The sequence below is a fragment of the Setaria italica genome, chromosome II (genome assembly GCF_000263155.2).
Source record: "Setaria italica strain Yugu1 chromosome II, Setaria_italica_v2.0, whole genome shotgun sequence".
Classification (NCBI taxonomy): Eukaryota; Viridiplantae; Streptophyta; class Magnoliopsida; order Poales; family Poaceae; genus Setaria; species Setaria italica.
Window position 1 is genome coordinate 15,821,171 of NC_028451.1, and position 11,935 is coordinate 15,833,105.

At 44.3% G+C, this 11,935-nt stretch overlaps 2 protein-coding genes and 1 pseudogene across 2 annotated transcripts; 1 reads left to right on the plus strand and 2 right to left on the minus strand.

The window, feature by feature from the left end:
* Window positions 1-394: 394 nt before the first annotated feature.
* LOC101779926 (peptidyl-prolyl cis-trans isomerase CYP19-3) lies at window positions 395-1,587 on the plus strand. The gene is made up of 2 exons (XM_004956206.3): window positions 395-523; window positions 878-1,587. The coding sequence occupies exon 2, from the start codon at window positions 902-904 to the stop codon at window positions 1,427-1,429; it is 528 nt and encodes a 175-aa protein (XP_004956263.1). The 5' UTR covers window positions 395-523; window positions 878-901; the 3' UTR covers window positions 1,430-1,587.
* Window positions 1,588-3,811: 2,224 nt separating this feature from the next.
* Window positions 3,812-5,035, minus strand: LOC101780481 (annotated as a pseudogene).
* A 1,193-nt stretch (window positions 5,036-6,228) lies between these two features.
* On the minus strand, window positions 6,229-9,193 carry LOC101780339. The gene is made up of 7 exons (XM_004956207.3): window positions 8,787-9,193; window positions 8,225-8,424; window positions 7,645-7,995; window positions 7,366-7,566; window positions 7,193-7,263; window positions 6,840-6,979; window positions 6,229-6,733 (listed from the first exon to the last, which is right to left on the minus strand). The coding sequence occupies exons 1-7, from the start codon at window positions 9,127-9,129 to the stop codon at window positions 6,438-6,440; spliced, it is 1,602 nt and encodes a 533-aa protein (XP_004956264.1). The 5' UTR covers window positions 9,130-9,193; the 3' UTR covers window positions 6,229-6,437.
* Between the last annotated feature and the right edge of the window lie 2,742 nt (window positions 9,194-11,935).

The following is an 11,935-nucleotide window of genomic DNA, read 5'->3' on the forward strand; positions in this document are numbered from 1 at the left end:
CAATAATGGCTAAAATGAAAACGATGATTGTGACAGCTGTTTGAAGTTAGCACTCAATTTTTTCCCAGTACTTGAAACAAAGACTAAATTTCGTATCCGATAAAATGGAAGCCAAATCTTTATGTATCTAAGAAAGTAAGGCATCCATGAATTATAAAACCAGTTACATGATGCAGATATGTTCATTTCAGTTTTCAGGTCAGGTGTACATATCAACATATGTAGAGTTCTTGCTATGCTCTGTTGTGGACCATGGTCTTCAACAAAAGAGAAGGGGAATGGGCCAGGCTGATCGCAGCTTGAACAAGGGTGGTTTATATGGGCCTTTTGTGAAATGAGTTCGGCCTGTTAAGGAAAATAGTGGCCCATCAAAGCCGCCTCCCCTTCTCTCGAAAACCCTAAACCCCTCCACCTTTTCCTTATATCTTTGCTGGCCTCCCCTGCCCGCAGCAGCAGCAGCCGCCGCCGCCGCCGCCTCCTCTTCTTTCCGGCGTCAACAAGACCGGCGACCTGTTGATCTCAGGTGAGCTGACTGATTTAGGTCCCCTTCTTATTCCCCCTCACCTCATCTGGTTGGTAGATATCCAGGTGCCCTGTTTCCTTCTTTTAATTTACTGCTTTGATCTGGAACTATAAGCACATATCGAAGGCTTTCTAGGCGTCAATCGGCCTATTGAGCTCAAAGCTTGTGCAATATCAATTATGGTCGTCATCTCCACGAAGATTGCATGATATCCTGCCACCGTATGTGGAGGATGACAAGGATGACGACGCACACTTAGATCCCCTCGAACAGCAACTACAGTATCCTTGCAATTCTTCCAGAATGTGTTGTTTAACCTGCCTCTGACGATGACACTCCCCTTCGCCCTTACAGAGTAGAGCCTAGAAGGCATCCGCCATGGCCAAGAACCCCAAGGTTTTCTTCGACATCCTCATCGGCAAGGCCAAGGCTGGCCGCGTCGTCATGGAGCTCTTCGCCGACAAGGTCCCCAAGACGGCCGAAAACTTCCGCTGCCTGTGCACGGGCGAGAAGGGGCTTGGCACCTCCGGGAAGCCGCTGCATTACAAGGGCTCCGTCTTCCACCGGATCATCCCCAGCTTCATGTGCCAGGGCGGCGATTTCACCCGCGGCAACGGCACCGGTGGGGAGTCCATCTACGGCGCCAAGTTCGCCGACGAGAACTTCAAGCTGCACCACACGGGCCCTGGCGTGCTCTCCATGGCCAACGCTGGGCCCAACACCAACGGCTCCCAGTTCTTCATCTGCACCACCCAGACACCCTGGCTCGACGGCAAGCATGTCGTCTTCGGCCAGGTCGTCGACGGCTACGGCGTCGTGGAGAAGATGGAGGCCGTCGGCTCCGGGAGTGGAGCAACCGCCGAGCGCGTCCTCATCGAGGACTGCGGCCAGCTTGCCGACGAATGAGTGCCTCCCTGAGTCCCCTGAGACAGTAGATTGGAGCGTCATGTAGCCAAAATGCCAAATGAATGATAAATAAATTAGTCTTGTTTTCAGATGCTCAGATTTTGTAATGCAAATCTGCATCCGCTGCGAGCATGCAACAGATCGATGAATCCAATTCATCACTTGCTTGCATCGTCACAGATCTGATCTGATGCTTCAGTCAGCTTTGCAATTTTGTATCGGCAACCCAAAATAAAACGATGCGCAAGTACTAACCCAACTTAAAACTCTCGGGAAAATTACATTGGCCGGCAAGTATTTTTAGCACAGCAGAGCATCTCCAAGAGAGTATCGGGAGTCATTCCAAATCTGTTGAACCTAAATTTAACCACGTTCTCCAAGAGTTTGCCTAAAAGTTGGATCCCAAAATATTTAAATTGGACCACGTCATTTAGATGGGCCATGTTGGATTTCTACCTGGTTTTTGTGTGTGACCTTTTCATGAGTTGCTCGTTGCTTGATCAGGTCGATCCTATTTTCACGGCAGCTTCTCGTCCAAAGAGGAGGGCAGGCTACCGTAGACACATCTTCATCACGTCTAGTAGCAGTCGCCACGCCGTGAGTTCAGAGTCCATCGAGCTGGCCAACAACAGCCCAATCACACACAAGGTACTACTGGTTTGCAGGGCCATAAAGGGGATTGGACAGTGTTTGCCGCCGGCTATTGTTTGTTGCCAGCCATTGGTTACCACAGCCATTGTCCCCTGATTAGCGATGAGTCGTCCTCGATCCCTATTGGAACAGGTTCTACGGTCGTCCTCTTCAGATGAGGAGGATGAATTCTTTGTTTCCGCTACGCATATCGTTCATAGTCATTATCAAATTGACAGTGCACCAAAACATGGTTTTGTGGTTGGGCATAAAGTAATTGATCCTGAGCGAGAAGAGGGCCATAGGAGATTATACCAAGATTACTTCGCGGATGAACCAACATATGGCACAACTTTTTCAAGCGAAGGTTTTATTGTATGAGCAGGTTTAGAATGCATCGACATCTATACTTGCGCATAATGCATGCCGTTGAAGACCATGATGACTACTTTGTCCAGAAGAGAAATGCAGCTGGCAAACTTGGATTAAGTTGCTGGCAAACTTGGATTAAGTTGCTTGCAAAAGTCACTGCAGCATTCTGTATGCTTGCTTATGGAATACCCGTGGATACTACAGATGAAAAAATTCGTATTACAGAAAGTACTATCATAGAGAGTGAAACGGTTTGTGAGAGCAGTTGTAAATGTTTTTGAAGATGAGTACCTAAGATCACCAAATGACAATGATACAGCTCGGTTACTTGCGCTTGGGGAGGAAAGAGGTTTTCCTAGCATGCTAGGTTCCATAGATTGCATGCATTGGAAGTGGAAGAATTAACCTTCAGCATGGCAAGGTGTGTACTTCGGCCACGTGCACGAGCCTACAATTATTTTAGAAGTTGTTGCTTCCCATGATCTATGGATTTGGCACGTTTTTTTTTGTTTACCTAGGTCTCATACTGATATCAACGTTCTGCAGCGATCTCCACTATTTGCAAAACTAGCTGACGGCCAAGCTCCCAAAGTAGGTTATAGCATAAATGGTCATGATTATACAATGGGATATTATCTTGCCGATGGCATATACCCATCCTGGGTCACATTTGTGAAGACCATACCAGAACCATAGGGCAATAAGAGAAAATATTTTGCCATAGCGCAAGAATCAGTAAGAAAGGATGTGGAACGGGCCTTTGGAGTGCTGCAAGCTTGTTTCGCCATTGTTAGAGGTCCTGCTCATTTTTGGGATGACGTCACGCTGGATACATCATGAAAGCTTGTGTCATCATGCATAACATGATTATTGAAGATGAGAAAGAAGTTGATAGTGAAGAACGTTTTGAATCTGGTGGTGAGAATGTTAAACCTTCCCACGACCCTACACCTGATCTTGAGGATTTTATTAAGGCGCACAGAAAAATAAGGGACAACGAAACTCACTATCAACTATGAGAAGACCTGGTGGAGCACCTGTGACAACATTTTCCTGATAAATATTAAGTCGTTGTTAGTGTCATGTTTCTGAATTCCTACATTCTTGTCCAGTTTACTTTTTTTTTAAGATTCCAAATTATTTTTTCATATTTGCCAAAGTACAAATAGCTCTAATTTATTTATTAGATGAAACTCAATGCATCCAGTAGAACACTTATTTTCAGAGCTTCAACAGTACTCAAACATGATCTTTCATGAAACATTTAAGAGTGCAACAAGTCTGTAAAGAAAATGATTGATATGACAAAACAAATGTGAGAGCAAATGTTCAAACTATGAATAATAATTCAACAAAAGAGTTCATCATTTTTTAACTAGATCAAGCCAAGCTGATCCCATGACGAGCCATTATCTTAGAGTGAAGAGTCTTGTAGTATTGTTGCTGGTCTCCGGGCATGCCACTAATGTTGATTGTCATAATTCGCTCTTCTTCTAACATCCTTTTGACATTCAACTCTTTTTCTTTAATCTCAAGAGCTTTTGCCTCATTTGCAAGCCTCACTTGGTCATTCTGAATCCTCACTTGATCATTAGCAACCCTCACTTGTTCTAGGTGAAGCTTCTCTTTTTCTAATTCATAAGATTGTTTGTATCTCTCTTCTTTCTTGAGTTCCTTCTCTGCATCGGCTTCCTTCTTCTTTTCCCACAAATGGTCCAAAGCCTCTGTGCATGCATCACCTCCACCTCGTCGTAAAAATTCTTTTGCCTTCTTGTTGCCCATTGGTCTTTTGCCTACATCACTCTCATGAGTCTCATTCTCACCTCCAACACGATTGACAATGTTTCCATTCACCATAGGTTCTGTCCCAAGACTTGAATCCCCTGTTGTCTTCTGCTTTTTGTGTGAATTCTTCTGACCTGACAACTCCGTCATCCTGTCATGCCACTTCGGTTGTGTTCGCAAGAGGTTCTAGCAGTGCATGAACTTAAATGACTTATTGTCTTTATCTTCTAACTTGTACAAAGCGCATGCGGCCATAAGCTGGAATAAGTTTATCTTCTAACTTGTACAAAGCGCATGCGGCCATAAGCTGGAATAAGTTTCAAGTTAGTTATAGCATTACAAGAATATATTAGGTTAGATGCAAATGAAGGTCACATGGTCTTGTAGTACCTTGTCATGTACAGTCACACCACTTTGCTTACTACCCTCAATTTGGATAAGACATGCACAGAACTTGTTGACACATTCTTGAATAGTTGATCAACGGTGCACAAGTGAACTTTGGCTATGCTTGGAGGGGCTTTCCTTGTTCGAATGAAAAAAATTAGATACTCGCTTCCAAAATGCGCCACGAGTTTGATTCGCACCACGCACTGGATCAATAATGACATTTAACCATGATGATACTAGTAGTTTATCTTCCTCCTCACTAAAATTTTTTGATCTCTTCTGGTTTGGCCTTATAGTAGCAGTGGCAGTATTATTGCCCATGCTGGGTGCTTGCTGCATTGCAGGAGGGCTACTGAAACTAGACAAAGCCATAGGACTGTTGTCCTCAGTTTCATTCATCATGTTTGTGTAATAACCTTCTCCTTCCATTGTTAGCACCACCTACAAGAAATTCATATTCGTGTTCAGAATAACAATGGAGAGAATAATCTCATAACAGATTATAAAAGGAATTCTAGCAAACACTCCAAATTTCCTAACTCCATTTGCTAGTCGTATCAATGCAAGTAGCAGCTGTAGTGTTATTGTGCTCTGTAGTCATGGATTACATACACCTTCAGGAAAATTAACTTGAACTTATGAACCAAAAGAATTCAATTGTCGATACAAAAACAAGTATGCAAGGATACGCAAGATGCATCTGCAGGTACCTACAAATATTTAACATCTGATTGGAGACTAAGATGCATGCCATTCTCCCATGTATGAACCAACTGCAAGAGGAGATGGCATTGCTCCTTTGGCAGAGTACCTCTGTCAGTTCATAACACGTACTATGGATGCAAATGATGCAGTTCTAGATGGTTTAAATTCTACATCTAAGAAACAAAGAAAACAAGTAGGTGAATACTATCAACTGCGGTGCACCCAATCTTTGACATAGAATCAAAAGAAATGCTTTGCTTACAGGAAAACAAAGTGGAGCGTCCATAGTCCATGAACAGTGACAAACTAATTTGATACGTGATATATAGTTGACTCTCCCTATCGTACACACGCTCAAACAGATTGGATTGCTTGACCAACAAATATATTGTATCACATAACTATGCAGAGATTGCTTTACAGATCAATGTACGACCTCAATTAGCAAGATACAGATACAGATTTATTCAGAAAATTGTAGGGCCGTGGGCAGAGATGTTGGCTGCAAGATCAGCGACAGCAACTGGATAGCAGGCCGGCCATCGGAGATGGTAATAGCACGGCCACAAATGCCGCCTGTGGTGATTGGAGATCACGCCGATGCCAAACAGATGCAGACCCACAGCGAGGGCGACTTCGACTGGGCGGTACAAGCAGCACAGTGTGGACGGCAGTAGCGAGGGGATATGTGCGCGGGGACGCAAGGCAGGTAGGAAAAATGGCAGCTGCCAGGGGATATGTGCGCACGGACGTAAGGTAGGCGGGGAAAAAATGACGGTATCATGGGGTTGTGCACGGAACGCCGGATTGTGAGTGCAGACCCATAGCGAGGGCGACTTCTCGATTTACGGCAGGGTTGGGGAAGCGCGAATAATTGGAAACCTCTTTGGACCTTTGTTGGAGGGTGTTTTGTCTCGTTTATTCCTAAAATTTAGTTTTGGGATTGATTTTAGACATCTCTTGAAGATGCTCTAATAGTACTGTACAACATACACAGGCCAAGGCTGGCAGGTTAGTCCTCTGAGTGATACTAAAAGATCAAAGGAACCGCCGGTATATGCCTACACATCACAAAACTATAACTAATAGAATCCATGCGTCCAGCCACTACAAAGTAAAGCTCCTGTCATTCATCCTGAGGCAGCGGTGGCAGTGTCTTGAGCACCTCCCTCATAGCGTAATATATGCTTTCACATCTGTGATCAGATATCAAGTTGCCAGACAGCAGTATCCTCTGAAAATTGTCTCCTGGATCACCTTTCCAGAGCGTGTATGACTCGTCTTCGATGCCGTTTATATTCTCAATATCCCTCTGCAGGTAATACAGAGTCCCAGGAAGGAAGAGATCCTCAGGCACAAACACATCATTTGTACTATTCGATGACAGCACCTTCGTCGAGTCAGCTGGATCTTTGGCAACATCTGACAAGGCAAAGTTAGGTCACATACTCACATTCAGCAGCATACATCAAGTAAAACCATAACCCTTCTACTTTGACATCTTCATTCCCAAGTCAATCAAACTCACCAGAATTTGTTGATGCTGATACAATTTTGGCATAGTCACCGAGTTTACGTGCCACATCTTGAATTGATGAAACGACAAGCTTGGCATTAGTCACAATATCCACTATATGCTTCAAGTCTTCCTTTTCCAGAACACTTACCCTGCAAAACAACATGGTACAGGCATCATGTACAAAGGGACATCCATTAACCGAGTGTTTAACTTATAAGCTTGCACATACAGAAGTACATACACTAGGATGATATTCAAAAGTATTATCCGCAAGGCAGACTATCAAAACATTCTTTCTTCCTAAGAAAGCTACCTGAACACAAGTTCTTGCCATTACTACCAGCCCAAACTCAAATACCTACCAATCTGTTTTGAGTATTTCATTTCGCAGTCTTGCCAGTGAAGCTGCACTGAGCCTAGGTATAATATCATCCTGCATCAATAGAAGAAACAACTCAATTACGGATGGAAACTACTCAACAAAGTAAGGCACCAGAAACCGGATTTCGACTCCAACAAAAAGATCAAGCATAACCTGGAGCACAACAGTAGAGACATAGCTAGCACAACTTTCAGCAGCTTCCTTCGATATGCAAGGTGGTGTTCCATATCCAACAGCTGAAATAATGTCCGGACTGAAACCAAGCTCCTCCTTTGACTTCTTCCGTAACATTATGGCCAGTAAAGCTGCTGAAGCTCCTCCAAGGGAGTGCCCTACCAACCGCAACTTGTAGTCCTGCTTCAAATAATAGAAACTTAGAATTGGGCATAAAAGATGATAGTTTCAACTGAACACAGGAATACACCCTTTCACCTTGTGCTTCTCCAAACATTTTCTGATTATTCCCAGCTCATGGCGAAGGTACCAACGGGCCGCCTCATATGTTCCAAAGTGTGTTGAGAAACCTTTTGGTGATACCTTCTTATCGCTTAGAGCAATCAAATCAGTAACAAGATCATACACTGTATGAGTCCCACGAATCCCAAGAATCACCAGTTTAGCTCGTGGATCAATGCCAATGTAATATCCAGGCCTCAAAATACTAGAGTCTTTCACAAATTTTACAACATTTCTCTTGCGAAGCATGCTATACCTTGCAAGTCCAGATGCGTTGCCTTTATAGCAACCTCTTGCAAGTTCTAGGTGATAAATTAGTTCTTGAACCTGGAAAAGGAATAGCGATGGATCCCTGTTACCAGCGCATAGCCACATACTAGTGCATGTTACTTAATTATTTTGAGAAGCATAACAGTCTAAAGAGGCTGAAACTCTAAATGCTCAATCATCATAACCAAAGAACAGAATAATCAAACTATATGTATTGTTTTTCTTGAATTGCTATAGATATCATGCAATTACTACCCAATACAAGGTTTGGTAGCTCAGTATGTACCATCTTATTGGAGGATATCTGAACACCCTTGAAGGCTTCAGCATTCTTTGATGAAGCTTGGCTGAGGTAAATGAGGTAAAGGCCAACAGTAAGATCACTGAGGCTCCAGTCCTTGATGCTTATCTTACTTCGCTGGAGATCACTTAGAATTTCACTAAATGTCCGGGTGCTCGCAGGGATGTTCTCCCCTCCACCAGTAGCTGCATTCAGATAGTATAACTTTAACCACTCTAAGGGGCAGAATATCCAGCTTTCTAATTGTGTAGCAAAAGAAATAAACAATCTAATGATGTCCTTGTAATTGTCCAAGGATTCACTGCTTATTTAATAGAAGCTGGGCTGAAAACGGAAGCCTGATTTATCAGTTATGATTGCAAATTATCGAAATCCTCTTTGCAATTTTACAGCCAACCACTCTACACAGGAATACCTCATATTCTAATTCCTATTACCAATGTGACAATTCTTAAAAAAGAAAGCATCGCATCGAACAATCCACAATGTGTAGGCTAGATAAGCGTAAAGATGTAATAGAAGAGCAACTGAAGAGGAGGGGACGAACAGGTGAAAGGCTTCCAATTGTATTGCTTGTAGAGGTGCAGCGCGGGCTCGAGGGCCTTGGAGAGCCACGCGACGTCGGGCCTCCAGCTCCTCCAGGGAAGACCGGCGTCCTCGTCGTCGTCCTCCGATCCATCCCTCACGCTGACCTCGGGGTCCTCCCTCCGGCTCGTGGCAGCCGCCTCCACCACGACAGCCGCCGCCGCCGCCGCCTTTTTGCCCTTGTCCTCTGGTTCGCTAGTCGTGGGGGCGGGCGGGCCGTGGGAGAGTAGGCGGGAGAGCGCGGGAGGTAGGACGGGATGGTGGAGCGTAATGAGTCGGGTGCGGGAGAGGAGGCGTTTCGCCATGGGCGGCCGCACAGGTCTCGGGACGGGGGGCGGTGAGCGGGGGGCGGTGAGAGCGGGAGGAAGAAGGGAAGGAAACGAGGGTTCTCGACTCAAGACTTTTTCTTTGTTCGAATAAACTGAGGCCATGTTTAGTTACTTCCAACTCCCAACTTGACACTATGTAAAAAGAAGATTCCCCATCACATCAAACTTGCGGTACATGCATGGAGTACTAAATGTAGATGAAATTAAAAACTAATTGCACAGTTTTGTTGTACTTTGCGAGACGAATCTTTTGAGCCTAATTAGTCAATATTTGGACAATAATTCACAAATACAAACGAAACGCTACAGTGTGCTACAGTGCTGTAACAGTAATTTGGCACCTCCCAAATTCCCCAACTAAACACGGCCTGAGTCAATCTCAACCGTTGATGCGTAGAAAAAAATAGTTCTAGATCTATGAAATTTTAGCATATGGTTAAAATGACTTTTTTTTTTTCAAGATTTGCTATATAAGTGTTGCCTTTTTTATAACGCACTTGAATTTGTTTTTCTCAACTCTCAAATCTTCAACCTCCTTTTTCTACTCCGCAGAGATTGTGCTCCCTCTCCGTCTCCACTGAGTTTAAAGTCATGATATTGAAGACTTAAAATTTAAACTTTTAGAGAGAAGGCGGAGGAGGTGGGTAACAAGGTGAGATGGTGAAGGTTGTGTTGGTGTTTAAATCTAGCAACCTACCGAGGAGGGTGCCTGAGATAGTGTTTTGGTTAGTGGGGCTCGTCGAGATTAGGAACTCGAAGGTAAATGCAGACACATGATTTAGACAGGTTCAGGCTGCTAGATTACATAATACCCTACATCCTATGTGTTGGTTGGATTGAATTGCTTTGGAGGGGTCCCTACCTCGCCTTATATTGCCGGGGGTAAGGTTACAGGTCGGTTGGTTACAAGAATACTAGTCGAATACGACTAGAGGAGTTCTACTCTTACTACTATGAGTACTTTTCCTAATTCTCGACTAGTTTCTGTCTTTCCATGTAGACCCTGCGCCATAGTCTCCATGTCAGATGCGTCTCAGTGTCCAGCCCTATATTTAGGACTGTCCAAACCTTCTGGTGGGCCCATTGGATATATGTACGACAAGCTCCCAAGTACTTTTTAGTCAAATACAGCAGTTTCAGTACTTTTGCAGACTTCATCGACTAGTTTTGGTGTTCTTCGAGTACTTCATCTAGTCGAGTCTTCAAAGGTGCCCAAAAACTGACATGCGGCTAGAATGTATTCAAGCCTCATTTATCTCAGTCTCATATCCTTCAATCTTGAATTTTATGTGGAAGTGCGACAAAAGTTGCAGTCCATATGGAGTAGCTCCCGAGTCTTAGGTTGAATCGAAGAATCAGGCTGAGGTCAATCTATAATTTGCATCATTTTCCCCTTAAAACCCAGATAAAAAAACGTTTTTATCGATGGACACATAGCACATAGCCCTAAGCCTTTTAGCCGACTAGTTTGGTGGGTATAAGGGTCAATCTCTGGAGATGAAGGCGCTTGTGGCCGCCAAGTTGCTCCAAAATCAAGACTTCATCAGCTGGAGATCCGCCTATGGTAATCCGTGACCATTGGAGGAATACCCTAATGAAACGGTAATTTTCGCTCACTTCATCGAGCGCGGTCTTGCATTGCCTGACTTTTTTCGGGGTCTTCTGGATTACTATAACTTGGAGCTGGTTTATCTGAACCCCAAAGAAATTCTCCACACTACCATTTTTGTTCACTTCCACGAAGCTTTTCTGCGAATCAGGCCCCACTTCCAGTTATTCCAAAAAAATTTCCATGTAAAGCCACAACCGATGAGGGATCACACTCAAGTAGTCAAAGGCGCGAGTATCCAGATACGGGAGAAACTCAGCAATCTGTATCTGGATTATGAATTGATAGACTCCAATGCTGGATGGAAGGAAAAATGATGCTACAATAGCAATAATGATCCGAAACTACCCGAGCTGACAGGATATCGCCCCTCCTAGAACAACCGGTGGCTTGATGAGCCAACACATGGGGATTGACTCTAACTACCCGATCTCATTGATAGAATAGCCAAGCTGAAGCAAGAAGGGCTCACTGGAGTTGGAGTAGTCTTCAGTTTTATGAAGCAATGAATCCAACCCTTGCAGCAGCGATGCCACTGGGGTTATGAGTATACTATCCATCCAAACTTTCTTCTGATGAGCTCAACACAGATGAAATTATGGTGAGGCTGAAGCAGATGTTCAAAAATGTGGGTGATATCCCTACTATTGTGCGGGAATTCAGCGCCGCCAACCCGCCAATACCTGTAAGTATCCATGGTCGTAGCCCCTGAGTACTTATTTGAAGTTGTTGGGTTTGCTAACTTGTCTTTCTTCGCAGGAAGATGTCAGCTTGTACTTCTCCACTCCTCCTCCTCCCGGATCGGAAGATGCTTGTGGAGCTGCTCCTCGCGTGTATATGGTGGAGAGTGCTAAGAGTGATGACGACCAAGAGGAGGAAGTACTCGAGTCCTCTAACAGCACTAGCTCTGACGCCGTAGATGAAGTCAAGGCTCAGCCATCTGCTAAGGCTGGGTCTTCCTCCAAAGCAAGGAAACGCTCGGCTGTTGATAAGCTTGAAACTGCGATCCCTCCGCCACCGAAGAAGAAATGGACCATTGCTGTGAAACGGGCCGTGAAGAAGTCTGTATCAGTAGATGATGTGCCTCCCAAGGTAATTACCTATGAGGAAGGACAAGATCCTGATTATTATGTACTCGCAAAGAATATTTCCAATGTCACCACCGTGTCTACT

What these genes read in the sequence shown, in the direction of transcription:
- LOC101779926 (XM_004956206.3), top strand. Translation starts at nt 902, where the DNA reads ATGGCCAAGAACCCCAAGGTTTTCTTCGACATCCTCATCGGCAAGGCC.
- LOC101780339 (XM_004956207.3), bottom strand. Translation starts at nt 9,129, where the DNA reads ATGGCGAAACGCCTCCTCTCCCGCACCCGACTCATTACGCTCCACCAT. An exon ending in CAATTGGAAGCCTTTCACCT is followed by an intron (nt 8,425 to 8,786) that starts GTTCGTCCCCTC and finishes ATCTGAATGCAG; the next exon opens with CTACTGGTGGAGGGGAGAAC. An exon ending in ATCAGCATCAACAAATTCTG is followed by an intron (nt 6,734 to 6,839) that starts GTGAGTTTGATT and finishes TTGCCTTGTCAG; the next exon opens with ATGTTGCCAAAGATCCAGCT.